Source organism: Poecilia formosa, unplaced genomic scaffold (genome assembly GCF_000485575.1).
Source record: "Poecilia formosa unplaced genomic scaffold, Poecilia_formosa-5.1.2 Scaffold509, whole genome shotgun sequence".
Classification (NCBI taxonomy): Eukaryota; Metazoa; Chordata; class Actinopteri; order Cyprinodontiformes; family Poeciliidae; genus Poecilia; species Poecilia formosa.
In genome coordinates, this window is record NW_006800448.1 from 220642 (window position 1) to 247766 (window position 27125).

A 27125-nucleotide genomic window follows, 5' to 3' on the forward strand; every position below is an offset into this window, starting at 1 on the left:
CTGAATTGACTTAAAACATTTCTTTTTTTAAAAAAACAGATAAATGTACACATTTCTTTGATAACTCTGCATCAGTACAGCACTTAAATACTCCAATAGCTTCACAATATTCAGTGTAATTAGGACAACAGCAGGGTTTACCCCAGTGCATTATAAGCCTGGCGGGCCACCAGGCTTTACTTGTACCCCCACCAGGCTTAGCATTGCTTATTTAAGTTTTTAAAAGATGTTTTCATTTTTTAAGACTTTATAGTTGGTGTTCAGATATTAATCTTCCAATAACACATAATTATCAAGTGATATTTTCATATTTCCTGTCTACTTTAAACATGTTTTAACTCAAAAACGCAGGATGAATGACTACATGAGCGCCACAACCACTGGGCTTAGCAAGTTTTCTGCGGGAAACCTTGAACAGCCAATGTAAAATAAATAGTAAAGAAACTAAAAGAGACAAAAAGTGCAATTAGGAATTTGCAGTATAAATAAATATATATCAGGACTGATATCTCTAGTTTTTCTTAATTAAACACTTCTGCTTATTTAAACAGCGGTGAGCAAATTATGACCTTTTAGGATACAGTTCACAGCCTTTAACAGCTCAGGTATTTGAGGTCCTCTATTTCTACCACTCCTTATGCAACTAATGAAGCTCTTAATTGTTTACATCAGCTCTGTGCCAGTGAGACATCACCTGATTTGCAAATCTCTGCTCTCAATCAAAATATTACTTAGAAGTTGGAATAATGCTGAAACTGCAAAGATTATTAAATGTATTCACTCTGCCTTCTTTTAATTAAAATAAATAAGCACAGTGGGGTTCTGTGCTTTTCTTTTTTTGTTTTTTGTTTATCAGTCACTCACTCCCATCATTTCTCATCTTTAGTAACGTTTGCATTTCAATCATATTTATCTAGATTTCAACCTAATGTCTGACATCTACATAGATTATAAGGAACCGTGTCCAGAGCAGTAAATCAAATAATCAACATGCAAAAAGAGAAAATCCCATACCATGCTTTTCTAGATAATAAATAGGTTATTTTATGAAGTAAATTTAGAAAGAATAAGGATTTAACATGTGGATTGGCAACATACCAGAAAAATTCTTTCTTACTTTGTGCAGGCTTAAATTTGAACTCTCTCTGTGTATTTTTTTAAAATATTTTTATTGTTAATCAAGTCCACCTTGCTATAATATAGGTACTACAGTCTATGAGATCCTAAGAGCAACTCGTTCTTCACTTAGAGCCATGAAAATGATTGGAACCCCTGAATTCAGTCGTTTGGATGAACGACACAAGACTTCCTGGGAATACAGTATACACATTCATGGAAAAATAATAACCTAAATAAACCCAAGAGACTCTTTGTTCAGTGTTGTTTTCTCTCTCTTTTATCCCTCGGTAAACTTTGCCTGATTAAAATTCTCACTCCTTTACAGCAGAGAGATTGCCTTGTGGATGTTTGTTGTTGCACACGCCGTCTCTCCTGTTTGTCTTTTTATATATTTCACAATTTAGGCCGCCTCCGTCTGGGTGGATAAAATAAGCTGGCTGTTGTCTGACTCACTCTGGTCATTTTTCCTTAAGGCCAGACTCCTGCTGGCATCGCTGTCATCAGGCCGCACCACAAATTCATCATCAGGGAACACAGAAAAGCTGTTCCCATTCTGCAAATCCACAGACGCCTGCACACAGTTTGGTGTGCCAGAATGTCTGCAGGGTGTAGTTAAGAGAAAAGATGCATTATCATAGCTGTAGACATGTTTCCGTTGAATTTAGCAAAACTACAATCCATAAGAGGAACTGGCTTGATAGCTGAATATGTCTTTAATATGTATCTAATTGATGAGTTCTAAACTTGAACCTAAATGCTCAAATAAGAGATTTGGGTTCAATTTTTACAAAATTGGTTCTGATTTTTCAGATTTTACATTTCAGGCACTCGATCGATGGTAAAAGTCACAAACTTTGAGTCTTTTTCACTCACTAACAACCTCCACTCTGGATTTATGAGTGTCACCTGGAATGGTGCATTCACTAATGGGGAAAATTATTGGATTTTTGAGATTCTTACTGGCCAGTGAAGCAGAAAATCATCTCTGCTCAGTCACCAGCCCATTTCCATTGGCTCTCAGATGAAAACCTTATGTGGTTTATTGTGTAAAAATTGATTTAAGAGAAGAATTATATTAAAATTGGTGCATATTATTTTTTATTCTTTAACCTTTTGGGACAGAAGACCTTCAAGTTGACCTTTATGTCAAAGGAAAAAGTACTTTTGGAAAGTTGTGCTCTTTAACCTCCAAATGGGAGGAATGCAGGTTTGGATATTACTGTCGTTAATATTTCATTTAAAACCACTCGCTCTCCTCAGTGGTCTCCTATAACCTTTTTACGAACCTGGTTTTGGTCTGATGAGCACAGACTTGCTGGCTGGGATAATGGATGAAGTCTATTGAGACGAAAAGGACGGGAAATATGACTCTATACTCGAACTGTTGTACTGGAAAAAGGTCAGCAGGTGTGATTTTTCTTTAGTTTTAACTCCAATAGTGCTGATGGCAGCGCTGTTGATTGCAAACATTTAGCAAAATTACAGTATTGATTTATTTATGGAGTTGGAAGCAGGATGTGACCAATGAGAGGCTGAGAAGCCAGATAAGGAGTGAGAGGGTAAGCCAAACTAGCTGCTTGACACTTGATCAGCTGCTTAAATGAATATTTCACTCGCCACAAGGTGGAGAGGCTCCCATAACATCATCCTCAGAGACAAACTTAACGTGCCTTTCTCTAGATAATCCACATTTTGTTTTTTAAAGGCCTGTTTTAACTTGTTCTGGTGTGTCGAGGATTTGTTTGTGACCCTAAAGCTGAATTATTTTGAGATTATGTTGAGTGAAAAACAACCCTAACTTGACTGAATCAGTTCGTTGAATCACAAAGCGCTGTTCAGTGGAAGGTTTCTTCCGTTCTGCTGCTAACGAACCACCTCATTATGTCTCCTGCTGGATGTAGCTTTTATCTTCCTACATGTATCCAGTTACTTACTGGTGTTTGGTTTGCACATCTTTTTGTTTGGAACTTTCTTCAAGTCTTATTATTTTGGTTCTACGTACCTTTTGATTTGGGTTTTTATATTTATTTGTATCGTAATGTCAATGTCCAATTTGGAAAAATAACCAGCTAAAGTCAGAATTTCTTGTTCATTAACCTCTTTTATAATGTTTTGTAATTTAGAGATTCCTGTTCCAATAGGTCACAGGTGTCAAGCTTAAGGCCGTGGGCCAAATCCGGCCCGCCATAGCTTTTTATGTGGCCCTCTAGATTCTAGACTAAACACCAAATGTGCTTATCAATCAACTCAATGTAGTTTTTATCCGTTTACTGCCAAATGATATCAATCAGGTTTTATGAATGCATTCTGGCATAACCGGCCTTTTAAGAGCATTCGTGATCTTGATTTGGCCCAAAACTAAAATGTGTTTGACTCCCCTGCAGTAGTTCAACTATACATCATGTGCTTTTTGATAATTGGCTCCGGATCAAGTCATTCATACACTATTGGCTTGGGGTGGCAAAGTTTTACAGCAGCTACACGTAAAACACCAAAGATTTAGCAGTCTCAGATAAGAATCCAGTTGTTTTTCTGTCTGGTAGCAGCCATCTTGAAGCTACCTAGCTAGTTAACGCATGCTTTCTGCAATCACTTAAACTGTTAACTGGTGTCTTTCAATGCTAATTCAAGCAACTGTGAAGTATTCCAACCATAAACTTCTCAATCTCCTCATTTCTAGTAGATTTCGTGAACTCCCGAATGAGCTCATGTGTTAAGCTAGCTAGGAGCTTAGTGTCCAACATGAGGTTGTTGGGTGAGTTGTTAGGATTGCCTAGCAAGTTGTCGACTTTAGAAAGATTTAGTGTAACGTGATCAAATATAGTGGAGTTACGGCACATTACTGGTCTAATCCTTAAAGCCATCCACTGGAAGTCCTGATGCTACAATCAAACATGGAAAGTTTATGGTTTGTTACCAACTTCACCTCAAAATCTAACCTGATTACCATTAAAAACAGAACAGTTTAGTTTATATCTCATCAAATCAGACACTTAGTAGTACTAGATAACCCTTGTTGCAGTGAAGCTGTTTGAATGTATCAAAACCATTGTTGATGGATTCAGTTCCTTATCGCCTAGACAACTAGAAACCATTTCATTGGTCTTCTAACCTCCAACTGAACTGGGACAAATATTTTTGCCCATTTTGGTCCAGAGATCTTCTTAACTAGTAATTTAATTTCTGTTTATTACCAGTTACCATCCAGGTTTTTTATTTATAGTCAAAGTCTGAGCTTTGATCCTGTCGGTTTACAGCTTTAATCTGATTGTGTGTGAAAGATTAGCTGACTAGCAGCTTAGGGTTACCTGAATCATTAGTGTTATGCACTTTCTTATGCTAAAGTATTATTTTTATGACTTTTGTGGTGCTGAAAACAATAATTTATGTCTGCTTTGCTGTTTGATGACCAAACCAGGTTGACAAACATTGTCAGTTTGTACTGCAGTAGCAGATGGTGAGATTGGTAAATCATTTCATTAGATTGAGCTGCAGAGATTAATGGGTCAATAAGACCTTTAGTACCAGACCACTCTGGTAACTATTAACTAATACACAGTGTGGGTGGAAAACACTCAGGTCATAGGCATCCAGGTTGTGTGTTCAAATCTATCAGACCAATATTTACTCACAGAACTTAATAACCTGGAACATTTTTTATTAGCCTGTCTTTATTTTGTGGTTGCAGAAGCCACAACGTTTATGTAATTTGTGTAAAAAGCCATTTTTTTAAATGGTGGTTTGAGTTTATTTAGATAAAAAAAGTAATGAAAATCAGACTGGTCTTACATGGAGGAAGTAATTGCCTTTGATATCCAGACTGTCACCTTTGACCTCAATAAAGTATCAGTGTTTATAACAGCTTGAATGAGGTCTTTTCCATTTCAGTGGCACAATTCTCCCATTTCAGGGTTTTTGAGGATAATTGACCTGTTTAATGTCTCAATCAGATTTAAGCTTAGACTTTGACTAGGCCACCCAGAACCTTTGTCTAGACTGACTTTAGTCAATCTTGTCTTGATCAGCTCTGATAAAAGAAATAACCATGATAGATTTTGGGAAACTTTCTCTATTCGTTTCAAAGTGATTACAGGTTATAACCTAACCTTTTAGGGCTGAAACGATTAATTGTAATGAATGGATTATTGAAATAACTGTCAAGTGACTTGGTAACCAATTAACTGGAGTAGAGTCAAAAAATGGCATTTGTTGAATAAATGACATTTAGAGAAGTAATAAAACCAAAACTGCTTTTGAATTTAGAATAAAGGCACTTTTGTCTGTAAATGTTTTACTCTAATCTCCTCAAGTGGGAAAGTTTTAGCTTCACTTTGTTCAAATTCACTAAAGGGATTCTGTGTTATTGCATTTAAATGTTTGTTTATTTGCATCTTTTAATGTTTTTCTCTTATTGTATACAAAAGCATAAGAGGTTAAATGAAAAATCTGGAAAAAGTGGCTTTTTTATGAGATTAATTTATTAATTGTCAGAAGGTAGTCATTAGTTGATTTTAATTCTTCTCAAAGCAAAGTTTTAATTCATGCGTGTTGCCCTGACAACACGGTTCAGCTGTTTACCATTTGGGAATATTTCTACCCTGGTAGATTTATCCCCGGTTCCAGCTAGAAACTGTAGAAATATTAGTTAAAATTCAAGTTTTGACATTGAGTTTTGACGCAGGCCACTTTCCAAGCCCTTAGATGTGGGTGTTTTTTTTGTAAACATCTCATGCACCAGCAGCGTATCCGGTGGCGACTGTTTGCCAACAACTCCTCTCCTATAAATATCCTCAGCCGCTAAGCTTGGCGCCGTCCCGTTGTCTCGTAGGTTTGCTAAGAACCTGTCGCCGGACAAGATCAACCTGAGTACGCTGAAGGGGGAGGGCCAGCTGACCAACCTGGAGCTGGACGAGGAGGTTCTGCAGAGTCTGCTGGACCTGCCCACCTGGCTGGCGATCAACCGTGTGTTCTGCAACAAGGCGGCCATCAGGGTGAGGGCAAAACGAGGATTTCAAATTATACCCCAGACTTATTTTACACTGAGTTATTTAAGGACTCAAGTGAAGTTAAGTGTGTGTATGCACATCTACTACATCAGGCAAATCTTGCATTGTGATTTTTATGACTGGTGAGGCACAGGTTGCCTGAGAACCAAATGTACAAATCTAAAATCCATTATAGGAGCTAATATTTTAATTTTGACCATAACTAACTAATGTTTTTAATCAATTTAACAGCAGGGTTTCCCTCAGTGTATTATAAGCCTGGCGGGCCACCAGGATTTACCTGTGCTCCCACCAGGCTTAGCATTGTTTATTTTATTTTTTTAAAGATTGCCCTATTATAAAGAATTTATAGTTGGTGTTGGGTATTAATCTTCCAGTCTTCCAATAATGCATAACTATCAAATGATATTTTGAAACTTCCTGTCAACTTTAAACATTTTTTAACTTAAAAACATGGCGGCCAGCTGGATGCACCCTGAGCACTGAGCTTAGCAAGTTTTCTGGGGGAAACACTGAATAGTAAGAAAAATATTTTTTTTTAAAATTAGAATGTCTTTTTTCCACTAACTTCTTTCTTTTCTGAATAAAATTCAAAATTCTGTATTATCCTTTACTTGCAAATGAAGACTTTGAAATATTTCTATCACAGTGTTATAAAAAAAGTAATTCTCTCTTTCATTTTTTAAAATCTGGCAACCACAAGAAGAGTGGCCTTTAAAGGTTCTATTCTGACCGTTTTCTGCTGCTTTCAGTCATCTCGGTGTGTAGAAGAAGAGTAGGTTTTGCCTGTTATGCTCAGCACTGCCCCCTATCAGTGAGGCATGGTACTTTCTGCCTCACGCATTTCCACAGAGCATTTATGGCTGATCAGAAAGACTAATTATGTCACTCATATTCATTAAATGTATTAGACAGACTGTGGAACGCCAACATATGTAGAAGATGTGTAGTTCCTCCTTCCTGCTTCATTTACTGTGTGACACAGCGCCCCCAGAGGTGAGGCACAGCACTGCAGTGCCTCACCCCCAGCCGTTTTCATGTATTTCATGCATAAATTCAGCCATTTTGACTTTCAAAATGTTACTAATTTTAAAAAAATGATAGAAAAATCAAGTGGAAAAATTGATTTTCTCTCATTATTGTTCTTGTCTATGTACCTAATTTACTTGTAGGGGTTATGCTTCCTCTGATTGCATGTCACTAGCAGTTATCTTGGTCTCTGTCTACTCTGCTCTACTTTTATGCTCTGTTTATTTCATAACTTGATCTGGTCTCAGTTATGCGTCACATTCATGAGCAGACTTTGGCACACCCTGGAAAAGCTGAAAGAAGCTATATAATTTACTCATGACTCCACACTTGCTCAGACCAAGGTCCATTTTCCACCTCTTTTTCTCTTCTTGGAATCTCTCTTCAGTTATTTAGTCGCCATTTTGTCAGGGAGCAACACAGTAAGCACTGCTTTGTTCATCCTTTATCGTCTGTTTTTATGCAGACTTTGCAGTTTTTCAGCTGTAATCATTTACTGGAAGTTTTTGTGTTGATTTCTGTATGACAGGTGGAGCTGGTGAACAGAAACCGTTTTTACTACTTAGATACCTTTCTCTCTTTTTTTCCCCGTTTCAGTTCAAGCTGATTTAAAATGAGAACACAGATTTTTATCTCACTTCCTCACATGTTCAGCTCCCTGTCTCGTGTATCTTCCTCATACAAATCAACTAAACCCATTGTTGTGTCCTATTTAGCTTAAAAACGCTGCAAACAGAAGATATTTGATGCTTGACCTGGTTAAATGAAGTTTATAAAATGAGGACATGTTGAGTGGATAAGCATATGGAAAAATCCGTAAATAGGTTAATCTTTGTTGCAGTCGCATAACGTCTCACTGAAAAAGAGAAAAATCCAAGCTTTTATTTTATTGCAGCTTAGTGAAAAGCTTCACTATGAATAACTGTTTAGGGTGCAGATTTAATGCAGGTTGTAGTGATGGATGTGAGATAGCGCCCCCTGCTGGTGACTTTGATTATTTTTGTTTAGAGCAAAGCAAATTAAATGTTTAATTCACTTTAACAGTCAAACTGTGATTTGTGACTCCTCGTTGAACAAGTTGCTCTGTGAAAATCAAACTTGCCAATAAACACTTGCTCTGAATCCATTCTGCTGTATAATTTGACGTGGACTGTAACTCATCTGGCTTCAGTGCTTGTTTTACTTTCATTAATTGCTCTTTTGGCACTAAACATCCATTTGGCTTTTCATTAACAGATACCATGGACCAAACTAAAGACTCACCCAATTTCTTTGGTAAGTTCATGTTCTTGCTTCTTATCTATTATTAAATCAACCAGAATTGGAAAACAGGCTTAAAAATTAAGTTTCTGTCAAATAACTTGACTATTTCAGGTTTTCCCTCGGTGAAGCCTGGCGGGCCACCAGGGTTTGCTTGTGCCCCCACCAGGCTTAACATTGTTCATTTATCTTAGTTGCTGTTTTAATTATTGCCTTTTTTAAGACTTTATAGTTGGTGTTTAGGTGTTAATCTTCCATTCTTCCAATAATGATGGTGACCATTATTGACAGAAAGACAGAAATGTGATGAGAGCAAATATGAAAACGTTGTGGAAAAAATCTAACCTTTTCACCCCTGAAACTCTGTGGTGGTTGGCTGATGCTGTAGAGAAAATAATAAAGAAAGAGGTCAATTTCAACTCTTGTGAAAATTTACACTTTTCCGTCATTTTTGTTTGCTGCGTCCCTTCATTTTTGACAAACAAGTTGACATTTATTTATTGGTATAATCAAACTAATGTCACCTACTGGTAGAGATTTGTTTTATGAGCACTAAATAATGTTTTCCTTTTGTTGGTGTTGTTAATGTAAATCTAATTGTTCTCTTGTAGACCCTGGATAAGGTGATAATGGAAATGAGCACATGTGACGAGCCTCGTTCCCCTAATGGTCCGTCTCCCATAGCAACGGCATCTGGACAAAGGTGAAGTTTTGCATTCCAGGAAAATGAGTTATTTGGTGCCAGAAATCTATTAATCTGATTCCTAAAATGCAGAAATATGCAGCAGATGCATTGAAGTCGAATTTAAAAGCGATGCTTTTATTTAATCTCTTTACAAAAACCCAATATTAACCCACATTTACTTGCTAATCACCGTGTTTGTTGCCTGCGCAGTGAATATGGCTTCGCTGAGAAGGTGGTGGAGGGCATTTCCTTATCCATCAACTCCATCGTCATCAAGATCAGCGCCAAGGCTTTCAACGCCTCCTTTGAGCTCTCCCAGCTGCAGGTGTACAGCGTCAACACCAGCTGGAGCATCAGCGACCTGCGATTCACCCGCATCCAGGACCCTCAGAGGGGGGAGGTGGGTCGGCGCCGGCTCCTTTCAGAGGAAATGGGCTCTGATTAGGCTGCCTTGTTTAGAGATCTTTGACTCATCTACGTTTTTTTTTTTCTTTTGCTGGCTGCAGATCCTGACGTTTAAAGAAATCAGCTGGCAGATGATCCGCATCGAGGCTGACGCCATCCAGAGCGCCGAGCACGAGATGCTGAGCGCCCCGATCCGCCTCATCACCAACCAGTCCAAGATCAGGGTCACTCTGAAGAGACGGGTTGGTGTCCAAGAAGAGAGAACATCTCGATTTGTCTTAATCCACCAAACTAGAGCTGCAACTAACAATTGTTTTAGTAATTGATTAATATGTCAATTATTCTGCTAATCAGATAAAAAAAACTGGCTTTCTGGCCGTTTACTTGTCAGAATAATCGATAAATTAATCGATAACTCATATAATCATTAGTTGCAGCGGCTGGAACTTTTTCAGATGTCAACTCAAAAACATAGACCAACATAATATAGTACAAAACAAGGAAATGGAAAAAAAGTACTATTTTAATTTTACATCTAAATAAATAAATTGTAAAGGCCTGCAACCCACTATTGTTCTAATAATCAATTATTTTGATGATTAATTGAATAAAAAAAATTGGCACATTCTATGTTTCATTTAGCCACCTAAACCTTTTTTTTATACAATATTAGAAATACATTAGAAGATGCAAATAAATAACTAAATTCCTATTTAAATGAGAAAATTATCATTTTACTGCCTGAAATGCAATAACAAAGCACTGCAATAGGTTAAGCGAAAACCTTGAGGAAGTGTGTAAATTTATCTTAATGTATATTTTTTGTACAGTTTTGGCTCAGTTACTGCTCTAAATATGTTTTTGTTTTTTTCACCAAATTGCTTTTTTTGAGTCTGGATATTCCAGTCAATGATTAATCGAAAACTAAATTAGTTGATGATTACTTCAGTAATCAATTAATCACGATAAATTGTTCCAGTCTTGACTCGTACAATGATAAATTGGTCTGAAAAGTTTCGTCATGCTGTCAGCCATCTTTGTTTTTCATGAGCGTTTCTTCCTGATGCAGATAAAGGACTGCAACGTTGTGGCTTCAAAGCTGATTCTGATCCTGGACGACCTGCTGTGGGTTCTGACTGACTCCCAACTCAAAGCTATGGTTCAGTATGCAAAGTCCCTCAGCGAAGCCATGGAGAAGTCTGCTCAGCAGAGGAAGAGCATGGCTGCAGACGATCAGGTCTGTGGACAAATAACTCTTTCTAAAGTTGGTACGGTGATTTTTTTACCTATTTGCTCTGCACTCGCTCTCTAAGTTTTTCTATTTAATCAGAAAATCCAAAAACATTGTTCTGCTGCTCAACATTCACACTTGTCCTCCTACAACAAGCTTTCCTGTCTGAAATTTACTCTAGTCTGCCATCTGGTGGAGATATTAAGCACTGCATGTTTTACACCACCATTAAAAGATGTTAAAAACTTAAATCAAGCATTTATGCACTCAGGTTTTTTTTTCTTCTTTTTTCAGAGTTTGCACTGGTGCTTGAAATCCTTAAAAATTTTAGAATTTCAACTGGATGTTTTCAGTTTAGAAAGTTCCTGATTTCTGTATAAAGTCCTTGAAAGTGCTTAACATTAAAACTGCGCAGTTTTGTAATAAAGTGCAAGCTAGCGTTTTATTAAAGTTTGGAAAACAGTCTCTACATACACCTAGCAAAAAGACATGCGCATCTTTTTCTCAGTCTGAAGTTAAATCAGACTAAACTTTTTTTGTTTTCTGTTGGTTAGAATTTCCAAAATTATTTCTATTTGCTGAATGCAAGAAAATGTAGAGAACATGTTTTTAGATTGTTTTTTGTAACTTCCTTTGTATATTGAGTGTTAATAACATATTGTCTTATACTTAATACATTAAACATAATTTAAATTGGCAATTTTTTTTAAATTAATGTGTGTAAGGTGTGCTAGAGAGACATTTCAAAACATAAAAACAGAGACTGTATATAATAGTGAATTGAAACTGTCTCTTTTAGGTATGTTTGTATTGTTTTTCTCTGCAAAAGTTTGCAAACTTGCCTTAAAAATTCTTGAAATCTGCTTAAATTTTACTGTGGAACAAGTGTATGAACCCAGGTTAGTACAAAAGTAAAGCAGAAGCGCTGAAAGATGCCGTCTGCGTTCACCAGGTGTCGTCGCCGCCCCCTACAGCCCAACAAGTGCGCACCCAGCAGGCGTCCACAGCCGCTGACCAGGGTGCAACCATGGCCAAGCTGTTCAGCGCCTACGATGTGTGTGAGACGTCACACCACCTCCAGATCACACACCTGGACCTGCACATCTGTGATGACATCCACGCTAAGGACAGAGGTATCAAATACACATTAGGAAGAAAATAATCCAAGATTTTTACTCTTGTCTAGGTTTATTTTTCACTCTCTTCTCCACAGCTACCAGTAGGAGGATAACGGGCGGAGCGATGCAGCTTTCCTTCAGCTCCATCACCCTCGACTACTACCCTTTCCACAAAGCAGGTCGGTTCTTCACTTCCTTGTTTCTGGTAAACCTTTCGCCGTCTGCTCTCTCATGTTTCCCTTCCTTCTCTCAGGGGACAGTTGTGTCCACTGGATGCACTACAGCGAAGCCACTAAAACCAGAGAGACCTGGGTCAAGAGTCTGCTGGACGAGTACAAAACTGCCTTGGAAAAGTTAAAGGGCGCGGTTCGAGACCGACAAGTCCCCGGCGCTGCACACGGCTCCCCGCATCACGGCTCGCCGCATCACGGTAAGCGAAACGTGCTTCTTCGTACGCTGCAGATGCTAGCTCAGCAGGACGTCATCCCTGTGGGTTTTCTGTCCCTCAGTGTCCCTTAAGGACGAGGTTTATGAGCCTCTAGGAAGTCAGGAGGGTGCAGAAGGAGAAGTAGGGCTTAGGGAGGCAGATGGAGGACTCCTAGATTGGAGCCCCTACACACAACCTCCACCCCAGTGCTGCTGGTGCCTAGAACCAGGTACCGCTGTGTGTGTGTGTGGGTTTTGCGCACACCTGGGTGCGGTGAAGCACACTCGTTGAAGAGCCCGTCTGCGTTTGTTTGGCTTCTTCTTCCCTCCTTTATCTTTTCTTTTCTCTCCCGTTTCGTCCGTTCTCTCCAGGGAAGATAAACACCTCGTCCTCCAGCGCCTCCTTCAGCCCTCCGCCTCCTCCGCCTCCAAAGACGCAGCTCATGTCCAGCTCCTTCGTCCTCAGGATGGCGGACTTCAGCATCTACCAGGTCACTCAACACACCCTAAAAAAAAACAAAACAAACAAAAAAAGTATAATTTTACTTCCAATTCACAGTTATGAACTCTTTATGTTAGTAGCAGAAATTTAAATCTACTCTACTCTGTTACTCTTCTGCTTAAAATCCCAGTAAACATGTTTATGGCCGAAAAGTTATGCACTTTTCCATAAAATGTGGAAAACTTGACATGTAATGAACAGCTGAGGCCGTACAGATATTTTCTCTAACGTTGACTTTTCTGGATTTGTCTTCTTTTTTTTTCCTCCAGGTGTCGACGGCAGACCAGCGGCGCTCCAGCCCAAAGACCATGATCTCCTGCAATAAGAAGTCGCTGTATCTTCCCCCGGAGATGCCGGCCATCCATGTCGAGTTTACAGAATATTACTTTCCAGATGGAAAAGATTACCCCAGTAAGACTTTTACTCGAAGAATTTTTGTTTCTTTCCCTTTATGTGTAAATTTTACACAAAATTCAACCTCTTCCCTTCTTCCCCCTCCTGCTCCTGCAGTCCCGTGTCCCAACCTGTACGCCCAGCTCAACGCCCTGCAGCTGGTTCTGGATCCCCGCAGCCTGGTGTGGATCAACCTCTTCGCTCTGGACCTGCGGCAGAGTCTGGAGCAGTTCATGCAGATCTACAAGCTCAACGACTCGCAGAAACCCGACGAACACGTCGACATCAAGGTGGACGGCCTCATGCTGAAAGTAAGCATTGAAGCGTTCGCTGCCCTGCACAAGTATTCAAACCTTTTCCCATTTCATGACATTGGTGATAGCCACAATGCCCGATCACTGTACATATTTAAGAGAATGGTTAAAGTTAGTTTTTCCAAGACATGTGAAACCATATGAATTGTTTTTTGAGTTGATTTTTTTGTTTCCTGTCATTTGAATGTATTCTTGAGTTAAAACGTGCAGATATTATGAGACTTTTTCTTTTTTCTGCTCCCTTTCAAGATTTTATTGAGTTGTATATTTTCCTGTTATTTTTGTATAATTTCTTTATTTTTAATGAAATTAATAGATATCAAACGCAAACCTCAGAGTTTTGCATTCAAACTTGACGAGACAAGCTAGCATAAAGTAGCGCATGAATGTTTGGTGGCAGGAAAATGATACTTGCCTTTGAAATGATTTAGAAAGTGCATATAATTATTTGTTGAACCTTTTCTTCTATTGTTGAATCTTAATATTTCTCATACTCTGATCAGGTGGATGTACAGCATCAGTTCTTTTCTACGGCTGAAACGGTTAATTTGATTAATCGCGATTAATCAATTTTTTGCATTATGTTTATATTTTTCGCTTGAATACCATTTAAATAACTGGCGGTTCTTTAAGCAAGTTGCCTTTTTTGTGTCAATTAATCGATAACTAAATTAGCTGACGATTATTTCAAAAGTCGATTAATTGTTTCAGCCCTAATTCAAGTCATGTGAAATGTTTTCTCTGTTTTAGTTGGTGGTTCCCACGGAGCCGGACGCCTCCTACGCGGCGGACTTGCCTCGCTCCGTCTCCATCCAGACATCAGAGATGGTCGCCACCAACACCCGGCACCCCCCCAACTGCACCCGCTCCCACCTGGAGGCCCTCCTGCAGGCCTTCGAAGGGGAACCCTTCTTCTCTCCGTCTTTCTCCACTTTCCCCCGCTCGCCCTCCTCCCTGCCCGTCCTCCACCCCGTCTTCCAGCAGCACGCTCACGAGCAGGACACCAAGCTGCAGCACGTCCACCAGGGGCTGGTGGAGCCCACCATGCGGGCGGACGCCCTCAAAATGCCTGCGGCCGCCGACTTCTGGGCGCTGCACTTCGCCCAGTTCTGGGTGGACTACGAAGGCAGCCGTGGGGGCAAAGGGCGGCCACAGCCCTTCGTGGACTCGTTCCCTCTCACGGTGTGGGCGTGCCAGCCCACCAAGCTCGTCCAGCACCAGGAGAAGCTGAAGGACTCGGCAGGAACCGGGCTGTCCAGGAGCTCGTCAGCGGAGGCGGTGGCGCGTTTGCAGAGGAAGCGAATGCTGCAGGAGTACTACAGCGCCGACGGCGCGCCAGCATCAACACAAAGCAACGGCCTACATAAACCTCACTCACTGAACAGCCTCCCCAACTCGTGCTTGTCATCGTCACCAAGTAAAGATGCAGATGTCCATCTGTTGGTGCATGTGCAGAAGCCGCTAAGTGCTCAGGTACGTTTGTGTTTTTATTTAGAAAGATGTGGTAGTTTTGTGAGAGACGATCCATTTAAAATAGATTGTACTGATTGATTTATTAATTTTTGGATTCATGCACTTCTTGGGTTTCCATAGTTCAGATGTCAGCACTGCCAGGGCCGCCATCTTGTATGACAAGGTTCTATTTATTTGAACTTTGAACTCAGGTCAACTCTGTGATCAAATATTAGGGCCAGACTATGAGTTTTTATCTTTTAATTCACGAGAATGAAGTTGTAGGATAGTGTTAAAATTACCAGAATAAAGTCGGAATAACAGGAGAAAAGTTTGGATGCTCAAGAGAATGAGCTGCTCACATCACATCTGATTACTCTAGAACCTTTTTTTTTATTAAAATAACTTTTTTCTTGTAAATTTAAAATAAAATTGTGTCTTTTTGCTAATGTTATGGCTATATTCTCATTATTAAGCAGAATTGCACCTTGTGGTCCAACTCAATGGATAAAACTATAAAAAAATATAAAAACAATTAAATTGAATAAATTTTTTTTTATTTCTTTTCATTAAATCTTCTATTTTTAAATCATTATAAAATATAACTTAATAATTTATTGTACTGTCTTTTGACCTGCTCATCTTTCTATGAGGGTAGCACTTTCACTAAATGAATGCAATAATTTTTTTATTGAGAATAGAAAGTAAAAGTGAATTGTTTTATTATATATTTTGTATCGTTGTCTGCCATTTTGCTAGTAGCTAATGCTGTTTGAGGGGACATGGAAAAGTATTATTTAGCAAATAATAAGTTTAACATGCCACAACCTTTGCTTTTATTCAAATCTGTGTTTCAGGTGAGCCATCGGCAGTACGTGTTCCTGATGCACCTCCTGCGCAGCCTGAAAACCCTGCAGCAAACGCTGCAGCAGGATGTGGAGAGCATGGCCTCCAAGAGAGAGCGCAAAGACGCGACGCACCGTCCCGCCGACCACAAACCCTTCACCTTCTGCCTGGGCCTCCTGCTGAAGAGCGCCGAGGTGTCGCTCCTCATGAAGCCCATTCCCCCGCCTGAGGGTTCAGGATCTCCTGCTGGGTCAGAGTTCTCCCCCTCGGAGAGCAGGGGGACGCTCGAACCGGCAGGTGACGTGGCGGAGGGGTCTGACGACGGAGGAGCAGCCAAGCAGCCTTGCACTGTAGACCAGCTGCTATGTGGCGAAGGTCCAGAAGGAGGCGCCACTCTGGGTGCCACCCCGTTAATTCCCTCCTCGACTTGTGAGGAGAGGACTCCGGCGAAGAACCCGGACAGGGGGGCTTCAGAGGCAGTGGGGGAGGGCTTGGCGGATGGGTTGGGAACCGGGGATGAAGCGGGTTCTGGGCTGGACCCGAAACCCGCTTTCACCGACCCGCTTTCTGACTTTAGTGACAAAGAGAAAGCTGCAGCTGCAAAGATGCCTCAGTCAATTTCCAGGTACGTTTTTCTTCGTTTCTCGTGGCAGATGCAAACTTTGATCTTGCAGAATGATTCTTTTTCAAAGCGAATGGCGACGTGAGTCTTTTAGCGATTTATTTAGATTTTTAGCGTCACGATTCGATTCAGAAATTACTTTTAATTCAGAAACGGTGTAGGGATTCTGTTTAAAACAATTCTGTACCAAATTCCTTCAATTTACATTTTTCTTAAATAAAATAAAGTCAAATAATTATTCAAAATGCATATAGGCAGGAAGTCTTTCTACGGTAAAGCGATATGCAGAATACTCACAAATAGGCAAAGACTTGCCACTTAAATGCATCTTAATATTTATTTTTGAGCATTTTCAATCAGGATTAGGAATTATGACTCTTTACAGAGTTTTTTTTTTTCACAGTTGTTTAAAATCTAAAAAGTGAGTCTATTCAGGAGTGAATATACCCTGTTTTTTTTATTTTTTATACTTTGGTTCTGATCCATGTTTAAGTTGTATGAAATATGACAGATTATGACCATTCCAAAATAGTGTCACATTTATCAACAGAATTATAATCTCTTGCAGCAGAGTTTAAGAAATATCTGTGTGTGTAGTCAACAGCAGCCGTTTACACACTGAGTAATGAGGGAAATCTAAACGCAACAAGCAGATTTATTTCTGTCCTCATAAAATCTGACTTTCTTCTCTCCTGCGGTGTTTCTTAGAACCGCTCCGTCTTTCTGTCGCTGATCCAATCTCTTCCTGAACACAAGAGCTTTGTGTCTAAACTTCCACTGTCAGTCATTTCAAGTTTCAGCCTCATTCATTGTCCATCATTTCTGAGCTCATTAACTCTCTTTTCTGCCTCTTGCCTTTCACTTTGACCGATGTGAGGTGTGTGTGTGTGTGTGTTTTCTCTCTACCAAGGAAAGGAAGTTTGTCTGTGCTTTCTGATCTTCTCAGCTCCTCAAACTCCAGCAGATCCACCTCCCTTTATTCCATGTCTAACATGTAAGGCTCTGGATCTGTGACTAGATATGGTAAAGAGCTGACTTCACACCCGCAGTGTGACGTGTGTGTGCTTGTGTGTAGTATATAAAGCGCTTCCTGATTTTTATCTCTACATCAGTGTGCACAGATCTTAAATTTCTTGAGTCGGGTCTATTTTTTGGTCTAGTTTCTTGTTCAAATATCTTAGTTCACTTGAAATAACACAAAACTGACTTACAAGTAACTTATCAAGATACAGGAGCTTCCTTTAAGTAAATGATTCCTTACTATTGGTGAAAAAGTATTAGTTACAAGTGAAATTTACCGTTTTTGTTAATGTTAAGGAATTATTTACTTGAATCAAGCTCTTATGTCTTGGTGAAAAGTTACTTTTAAGTTAGTTTTCTCTTTTTTCAAGTGTAAGACAAATTTACTTGGTATAATTTTTAGTTTTTCAGTGTAGATGGCTGGACTGTATGATGCGTTTCCTGCTTTTCCTCGTCTGTTTTAAACTGAAAGCACCACTAGCTGCGTCTCCATTGACCATAAAATATCACAAATTGAAAATACAAAGATAAATTTGCTTAATGGAAACATAACAGTTTTGAAAAAACTCATTTTTATTAAACATTTTTGCAGTAGGATTAGGTGGTTTTTCAGCTGTATTTCACAATAGAAACACTTTTTATTCGCGTCACTCGAGTCACATGATCAACAAATATGTTACTTCTGGTGGAATCGATGGAGGAGGAGGAAAATGGCGGACATTTTCTAAATAACTTATCATGTGAACAAACTTATGTGTGATTTTAATTCCATTTCTTATTCAATCGAAACACAGAAATTGGGAAAGTTTTTCGTACATTAGTAATGGAAACGCAGCTAGTGTGGCTTTGGTTCAATGGATTCAGATCCTACCAGCCTGTGGGACAATAATGCAGCTTTCTAACTAAAATTAATTGTAAATAAATTAGGAAATATCCTTAATCAGATCACATGCTCATGTTCTGATCTATAAATCCTAACATTTGCATTAAAATCATATTCTGCTGAACATATTTGTTAAATGTACAGCATAATATGATTGCACATTTTACCGTGTTGTATTTCGCAGCTGAATCCAACTGAATATATGATTGATTTACAGCTAGTCAACTCTGGCATTTCATCCTTAAACTCTGTAATTAAATAAAACACAGAATATTCCTGCAGATTGTAAAGGAATTGCGATGTATCGAGGATGTGTAAGCTGATGAACAGAAGATGCTCTGAAGCAGCGCTGGGACTAGAAGGGTGGTGTGAAAATGGGAAAGAACTCGAACATGCCGCGCCGCCGCTGTGAAGTCAGCATCAACTGTGTGTGTGTGTGCGTGTGCGTGTGCGCGTGCGTGCGTGTGCGTGTGCGCGTGCGTGCGTGACGGTGTCCTTGTTCTCGTAATGGTCTCATGAATAAAATCTGTGCAAATGTTTGTGGATCCCCCAGTGGGCATGCATTTGCATGTGTGCACGACACCCTGTTCTTATCGTCTTTCTTATAATTTTCTTTTATAATATTTTGTTTTCTTTTCTGCTGTTTTGTGTCGTCTTTGTCCGTTTCTAGCCTTGTGTTCTCTGATTTAGTTCTGGTTTTATTTCCGATTGTTTGTAGCCATTAATAGAGCAGACATGACCTTAAACAACCCCACACAGAGGAGATGATGCACATTTAATTCACGGCTGCCTCACTGAGCTCTGGGAGCCTCCAATCTCATTTGTCAGCATTATAAAATGTATATTAGACCTAATAAAATTGAAAAATTGTACCTATTTTTGCTAATGGATGTCTAATTTGATCTAAATTTAGTCGTTCCCAGACAGTGTTGGGATTCAGAATTCGTTTTCTTGCTTTTTGCGTCACTTCTTCTTACGCATGTGTGTTTTATTTTTGTAGCGGTCGTTTGATGCGCGATCGCTCCCAGTCCAGTTTCTCTGTGTCCTATAAGAACATGAAGAAGAGCCCGTCCCTTCAGTCTCTGGACAACATCTCCATAGACAGCTACTTGATGGAAGACGGAGACACGTACAGCTTAACGGAGAGAGGTGGACTCGGTTACATCTCTGTATAAAAACACACACATGCTTTTTTTCTTCCTTTTTTAACCTTAATGACGAAAAAAAAACAGTTTTGTGTCACTTAAGGTTACCAAAATTATCTCTTTCTTGCTAAACACCAAAATATTGAGGCCCAAATAAAACTATCAATATAATATTACAGTTTATAAAACCTTAATTTCTTGTTTTATTAAATAAAATTGCAAATATTTGGCTATAATCTCAGTTGTTGCATTTGGAGGACAGATGTGATGCTTTATAGGCCACTTTTACAATGAAAAGAGGAAATTATAGCGTTCTGAAATGTATGATTTCGCAAATAGAAAATATTTTGGTAAAACTAACCAACCTAAAACGGGAAACAGGATCGTTTTGCTTCTGACTTTTCAAAAATGTATAAGTAAATATGCAGTTTCAACTCTACAGTGCCAAACTTTTCATTCCTGTTGAAATTTTTCACATCTTGTCACATTAGAACCACCAACTTTAATTAATTTTCTTTTACAAAAGTTGTGCATAATTTTTATGGTTGTGTTCCAGCTAAATCTAATGATGATAAATTTTGCTAGATGATAAATTGTTCCATCAGTTATTACTATAAACAATAATGTTGATGTTTTGAGACCATTTTCAAGTAATATGTTGCTAATTGCTAAGTTTGTCCGCTCAAAATCCAATAAACATTTAATTTTGTGAATATAACTTAACGCTGAATCTGGACGATTTTTCAAATATCCAAAATAAAAATATCCACCAAAAATAATAAATAAAGTGGAAATAAAAAACACAAACAAGGATTAATAAAATGAACTATAATGTCTCTGTAAATGGAGCTCATTTCAGTTGTTTATGCTATTAATTGATTATTGTGACAGGCTGAGTTGTATTGTGAAGAAATGTTCCATTTAGGAAGTTAACGTCCATAGCTAACTTTAATAAACTACATTGTACATTTTGCATCTCATCTTTTGCACAAATCAGGAGAAACGGTGCAGATACACTTACAAGATGTTCGTCACTAACAGCAGGGGGCAGTGTTGTGCTTATTTTCAGTTGAGCAGCTTCCCAGGAAACCTTAAGTCACATTTTTCTTTTCCTCTTGTTGTACGTTTCTTCACAGATGATGTGTCCATCTCCGGCTTCAAGGACGCCATCAGCGAGCAGAGCGTCCCGGAGAGCGCCGCCGAGGCGGTGGCTGTCCAGGACAAGGACGGGGCCGCGTCCCCCGACAGCGTCAGCGCCGCCTCCCAGAGCATCGACGAGCCTGCCAAAGACACGGTGAGAGGCCCAGGAAGTCTTTGACTCAGAAGAAGTCAAAACACCAGGAGATGGTGACGCTGACTGTCCTCCTCCAGGTGTCTGTGCTGGTGCTGAAGGTCCAGACGTTGTGTGTGGGCATGGAGGCGGTGGGCGAGAGCTCAGCCGTGACCCTAGAGGTCGGTCGGGTCACTCCCAACCAGCTGGGCAACGTCGGCCTCAGAGAGTACCTCAGCAACCGCAGCCTTGGTACGAAACGACCATCGATACGATCTGTTATGGTTCCTGCATGTTTTCCACGTTGCACCCACATTTCACAGCTTTCCATATTTTATCTGTAATATTATTTTGTCTTGTTTCATGTGGAACTTCTTTAAATTATAGCTAAAACTGGCATGTGGGAGAGGTTGTTGAACACACATGTAGAGCTCCTGTTGGTGTTTTTTTTTAACTCCAGACCAATTATGAGACAGTCGTGAGACGGAAAGAGAAATGAGTAGCTTTTATTCAAGAGCAGGAAGCTGCAGGACGTTACTGGAAAGGTTAAAATACTAGAAAAATAAAAGGAGGTCCTGAACTATAAAGGCTTTAAATTAGCTTTTATCATCATCTAGGCTAAGGGAAGTATGGGAGATTTTTATCCATTAAGCTGAAAACACTGTTTTGTTTTTTTTTTGTTTGTTTTTTTAAAAGTGTCTTAAAAAAGCAGATTATATTTAAAATATTTACATTATTTTAACATTTTAGGCACTATAATTTTAGTTTGACTTGGAAGCACAGAACCCGGGAATATGTCCAAACCTATTCAAAATTCATTCGCTTTATATCAGCTTTAAGGTTTCAGAAAAGCCAAATTGATCATTTCATTTTCAATTTTTCTGAATTTCCACAAATAGTTTCACAAATTGAGATTAGAGATTATATTTTAAACTCGGGACTAATCGACGTTAGGTCAGTTACCAGAAACCAACAATGAATTGTAATAGTTTTTATGTTATTTTGGAGGAAATAAGTATTTTTCCCAGTGTATGTTTTGATTTTTTTTTTTTTTTTTCACTCGAATGTCCAGAATCAGAAAACAGGGAATCTTCAAATTTTTACTGAAACTATTACAATTAAAAAATAAATAAAAAGTCGTCGCACCCAACCAAATGGAGCGAAAATAAGAGTAAAACGTTCAAACTTTGCATAAAATTAGCGTTTTTAAAAATGTACATAACACGGCTTATCACATTTTTAGATTTTATTGAATAAACTATAACATTAGCTAACATCACATTACATAAATGTGTCTAAAGTATTGAAATTATTAGACAGTTTAGGAAAATATCTATCATTACGTTGACGATACTCAGCTGTATTTATCCAATAAGCCTGGCCAATCCAATCTAACTAGACTGTAGTTAATAATTACACTGCAATAAAATGAACTGGTTCAGAATGTAATGATATGATTGGATTAAACTGGATTGTGAACAATTTATTCAGGCGAGATTAGGCATATAATCAGAAATGCTTAAAAACTAGACGACAGATTAGTCTGTTGTGTTCGGTTCCACAGGTTTTCCACTCTAACCCACCCACCCCTGCTTTTGTCTTATGTACCTCCCATAACCTCCCCACAGGTATGGTGTGTTCAGTACCAATACCTGCTCAGAGCAGCCAAGGTAACCGCTGGGTGTTAACTCACCATGTTAGTCCTAACATGCATGCTTGGCTCAGCGCATTTGTGCCTGTGCTTAACATGTTTGCACACATGAAGCGTGTGTGTTTGCTCGCTTTCCAGCAGCAAGCGGGGAACTCTTGTGGTGTGTGTGTGAGTGGCACTTAATGAAGGCTAGATTTGTCTGTAATGGACTGAGTGGTCCCATTATTTGCAACATTAGGCCCCCCAGTCTTTAAACACGCCAGATTTAAATTAACTTTTGGTTTTTGCGCGGACAGATTTAACCCCTAATCCTCCCGTTCTCCGTCTAATTCTCTCCATCCTCCTCTTCCTCTCCCTCCACTGCAGCAGACTTTGCAGTTTCACTCCAGTGATTCAGGCAATGAGAGAGACGCCAGCTTTACCCCCCTGCCACCTATTTCTATCTCCCATCCTCCCTCTCTTTCCCTCCAATTTTACTCTCCCTCAAGCTCCCACTCCATCTTCCTCCTAATCCTGTCGCTCACCCCTCCGTCTCCACCTTTCCTTTTCTTCTCCAGGCCATCTTTTCGCTCTCCTCTCTGTCTTATCTCACTCATTCAGTCCTTCTGAATGGCTTCTGGCTTTTTCTCGTTTTGCATTTTCCACCTTTTTTCTTTTTTACTTTTTCCCCAACTGTAGCTTCTCAGAACAGGGAGAAAATGCCACTTTATGTAGGAAACACTGACAGCTCTGCGTATTTGTGCAGATCTCCGTTTCCTCTCCATTTTAACCCTCCATATGTTCTCTGAGCTTTTTAAACGGAATCAATATGTTCATTTCCATGACTTGCTGAATGCCGTCTTGTGACTTGTGATGTGTCAACTTCAGCTTTTATCACCTCATTTTCTCATCCTTTTCACAATTTAGATTGTTCATACAGGAATTTTACTTGAACAGCTAAAGTCAGGAAACATAATTAAACATGACTGTCAGCTGGAGCCTGTGGGACGGTAAAAAGCCTCTTTGACTTCTTTCTAAGGGAATCTCTGCCTTTTGTCTCCAACTCCTCCTTATGATCTGCTGCTTCCTCCTTTACAGTCACTTCATGTCCCACTTAAAGCTGCTTTTAAACCCGACATCAACATACTCCACACATCACTTCAGCGGCTGCTTTTGAAACTATTTACCTGGAAGAAACAATCTTAAATTTCTTGGAAACAGCCGCTTAAAGTTCATGAGGTTATTTGACGAAATGAAAAAACGTTAGGAAAGATTTAAGAGATGTAGAGCGGGGAAGATATTGACTGCTCATACAATACAGGAAATAACTAAATAACATTTAAATTTCACTAACCACTAAAGTAAAAAAAAGTATTTAACTTATAGAACCATCAACATATTTAACTTTTATTTTATATTTCGGCCGTATTTTAATAAAATTGTTAGAATTTTACACGTTATACATTTTATGTTTATATTTGCTGATATTTAACATTTTATATGACAGTAAATTGTCAGCAAATAAGCAGTTTCCCCTCTGGGATCATCAAAATATATTCCAAAATTTTATTTATTTTTGTGTCACACATGGACTTAAAATAAATAATTAAAATTATGTTCAGTTTTAATGTGGACCTAATAAAAACTTAAATGTAAACTTTATATTATATATCCATTTAATACAAAGAAGCACATTCTTATATGGATATTATTCAGTAATTAAAATATTTGAACAACTAGTAATTATCTCTTATATCTTTAATAGGTTACAATTTTTTAATTTAACCTATTTAAGATATTATAGGTTAAATTTAAAAAAATAAATTTTTTAAGGTATTAAAGGTTAAACTAATAGCTTAAATAAACGTTTTTGATTTAACCTATTAAATTGAATAGGTAATTATTTTTAAATGTAACCCATTAAATTTAATATGTAAAATAATTATTTTTTTATTTAACCTATTAAATAATTAGATATTTATTGATATTTTTATGTATATTTTTGTAATCTAAGCTCTGAATAAAAAAACAAACTTAGAGTTTCTGTGTCAGTAAAGTGAGACTGAATAAAGTTTCAAAAGTTACATTTTACGCTCTGGAGTATTTTGAGGTCAGAGGTCTGATATGAACCGCCTCGCATTCTGAGCGTGAGCCGCTGCGTTTTCCTCCACAGCTGGTGGAGAGACCCACTCCGACTCCAGCCGGGGTCTTTACAACCCGGAGGTCCGGGCTCGGCTGGAGAGCGGGCCGAGCGCCGCCGCTCACTCCCCGCTGGCGGAGCGCAACGGCTTCCTGCAGCTGCATCTCCATGGATACCAGGCCAGCTTCATGATGGCGTCGCTGCGCAACCTGGCGCTTTTCCTGGAGGGCGACCGCGCCACCGACGTGATGCCCATGGAGATCAGGATCAGGGACACACACATCAACTTAGAGGTGAGGAACACTGAATGAATGAAAAAACAAACATGTTTTAACCAAAAATTCAGACATACACCGGCAGTTTTTGTAAAATTTTCATAAGTTTTTTATCGAAAGAAACTGATTTGGAAAAAAATGATTTTGCCTGATTTTGTTATTTTTTTACTCTTAATTGAGTCATTTCCTGGATGGCTACTTTTTTACTTTTACTTGAGTATAATTTGTTGGTACTCTGCCCACCTGTGGTTGTGTCATCTAAAGTAATTTTTGATGTAACTTCCTGTCTACAGCAGGGAGACGACGACAATCCCGAGGCAGAAACAAACACGCTACACGTGGACAGCCTCGTCGTACGCAGAAATGACGACGGGTCTTTCTCTGTAGGAGGTAAACGCAGCTTCTACATCAAATCTCCCAACTTCCCCAGCTGTAATTAATTACAAACTCTGTTCTCCTTCGTTCTCGTCACAGTGGACGGCGCCGCAGACGCCAAACCCAAGAAAGCACCGACGGACGACGCGCCGAGTCCGCTTCCTGAGGTGGGGAGCGGCGTCTGCAGGACAGCGAAGGCGACGCAGACTCAAACGCCGCCCAGCAGCCCCAGACCGACCGACAGGGAAAAGGTCAGACTCTAACGATGAAATAATCTGGAGTTCAAAGGTTAAACTTGTTTACATACATTTAGTGACATTACAACTGCAAACTTTAATCACTTCTTTTTTGGCTTTTTGTTGTTTTTTTTTACACTGGGATCATGTCTCTGCTGTGCTTCCAGATGCTGCTGGAGGAGAACGAATGCCTGAAGATGGAGCTGTCCAGAGCCAAGATGGCGCTGGCCGAGGCTCAGATGGAGAAAGACTCGCTGCTTCACCGCATGAAGAGCCTAAAGATGAACACCAGCTAGAACTGCCTTGTCGGTGACGAGCTCCAACTCTGACTACAAGAGGAGGATTTTTTATTTCGTTTTTTACTTTAACTGCACACTTCGTTGAGGGAGATACCACGACTTGTGACTTTTGGAGAAGACTAAGAAACGTTTTGTTCTGTTTAGTTGAACAAATGCAAAAAAGGAAAAGAAAAGAAGATATTCTGTTTTAAAGCTTGTGAAAAAGATGGTAGAAATCTATCATGTTTTTGGTGCCTACAGTAACTCATCCCTCACTACTTCTGTTATTAAAACCACCACGGAAACCTGGAGATCTGAGAGAAAACTGAATGTTGCATCTTTAGAAGAATGTCAAAAAAAAAAAGAGAAAGAAAACAGGCGATTTACTTTGCACTGCGCTGAGTTTTCAGCGCGTTCAAATTCAGACTCTAATTGTACAAGAATGTGAACATGTATTTTCTACAGAACCGTGAAGGGTTTTGTTGGGTTTGCAGTTGAATGTGATTATTACTATTATTATTTTTTTTTTTTTGTGAGAGTCTCAGAACAAGCATTTTGTGAGGTGCGGAGGACAAACATCGGTTCACTTTACAGCTTTTTCAAATGCCTCAGAATTAGTTGTTGCCTCCACGTTTGTCCTATTTTTATATCTGTAAATATTCAATGCTGCACTTTTTAAAACTGAGGCACTGTAACAACAGCAATCACAGCTGTGGGAGAACAATTGGAGCAAAGCGTGGAAAAAAAAACGGGCCACTTTGAAGCTGCCCCAGCTACATGTGTGTTTCTTTATGTAAAAACTAAGAGGAAAAAAAATTCATGTATTTGAATGACTTTCTTGGACAAGCAATGACAATATTTGCTGCTTTAGTCATCCCTGTGTGATAAATTACATGTTCATAACTAAAATCAACTTATTTTTGTAACAGCAGGAAAGTGAAGGTAGGTTTAGCTCTAATATTTAACTGTGATGAATTTAATCTACATGTGCAAAACATCTACTCTAAAAAAAACAATTTAAAGTCCTTGTTCCTCCAAATTAAAAACAAAAAACAAAAAAAACTTTTAATCAATATTTTTGCTGCAATTGATTTCTCCCCTACTTACTAAGAGGAAGTAAGCAAAACAAAAATATTTTTTCTGTCAAAGCTGCTGAATTACTGATAGAAAATAAAGGATCCGTTTTGAACGTTTCATCTTTTTATTAAGTTTCTGGTTTGAATTTACTTGCATTTTGTTCATTTTACTCTATGATCCAACTTTTTTTTTACACATAGGTACAATTTTTATTAGGTACAGTGGGTAAAATAAGTATTGTTTTTATTGACATGTACCCACGATAAATGACTAATTTTCTCCATTGCATGTTGTAAATTTGTTGCCAACTGCTTATATTACAAAGCTGTCCTTTAAAAAAATATATAATTTTAAAGGATAGCTGATGCAATTTGTCTTGCATTAGACT

The 27125-nt window shown here is 38.9% G+C and overlaps 1 protein-coding gene across 5 annotated transcripts in view; it reads left to right on the plus strand.

Annotated features, from left to right (window-relative positions):
* bltp3b (bridge-like lipid transfer protein family member 3B) overlaps positions 1–26854 on the plus strand; it is a 30747-nt gene extending 3893 nt beyond the window's left edge. The window contains exons 2-24 of one of the 5 annotated variants that reach the window (XM_016664771.1): positions 5948–6110; positions 8391–8429; positions 9026–9117; positions 9310–9499; positions 9606–9746; positions 10574–10741; positions 11688–11868; positions 11949–12032; positions 12107–12283; positions 12652–12770; positions 13051–13192; positions 13292–13485; positions 14239–14961; positions 15798–16411; positions 17319–17402; positions 19312–19460; positions 20593–20750; positions 20828–20978; positions 22355–22396; positions 24530–24789; positions 25068–25161; positions 25246–25397; positions 25550–26854. In XM_016664771.1, the coding sequence (XP_016520257.1) occupies positions 5948–6110; positions 8391–8429; positions 9026–9117; positions 9310–9499; positions 9606–9746; positions 10574–10741; positions 11688–11868; positions 11949–12032; positions 12107–12283; positions 12652–12770; positions 13051–13192; positions 13292–13485; positions 14239–14961; positions 15798–16411; positions 17319–17402; positions 19312–19460; positions 20593–20750; positions 20828–20978; positions 22355–22396; positions 24530–24789; positions 25068–25161; positions 25246–25397; positions 25550–25678 (4246 nt within the window). In that variant the 3' untranslated portion in view covers positions 25679–26854. Of the gene's footprint in view, positions 1–5947; positions 6111–8390; positions 8430–9025; positions 9118–9309; positions 9500–9605; positions 9747–10573; positions 10742–11687; positions 11869–11948; positions 12033–12106; positions 12284–12651; positions 12771–13050; positions 13193–13291; positions 13486–14238; positions 14962–15797; positions 16412–17318; positions 17403–19311; positions 19461–20592; positions 20751–20827; positions 20979–22354; positions 22397–24529; positions 24790–25064; positions 25162–25245; positions 25398–25549 lie in introns of all 5 variants that reach the window. The other 4 variants (XM_016664770.1, XM_016664772.1, XM_007579164.2 and 1 more) reach the window with 4 other exon arrangements.
* Positions 26855–27125: the final 271 nt, after the last annotated feature.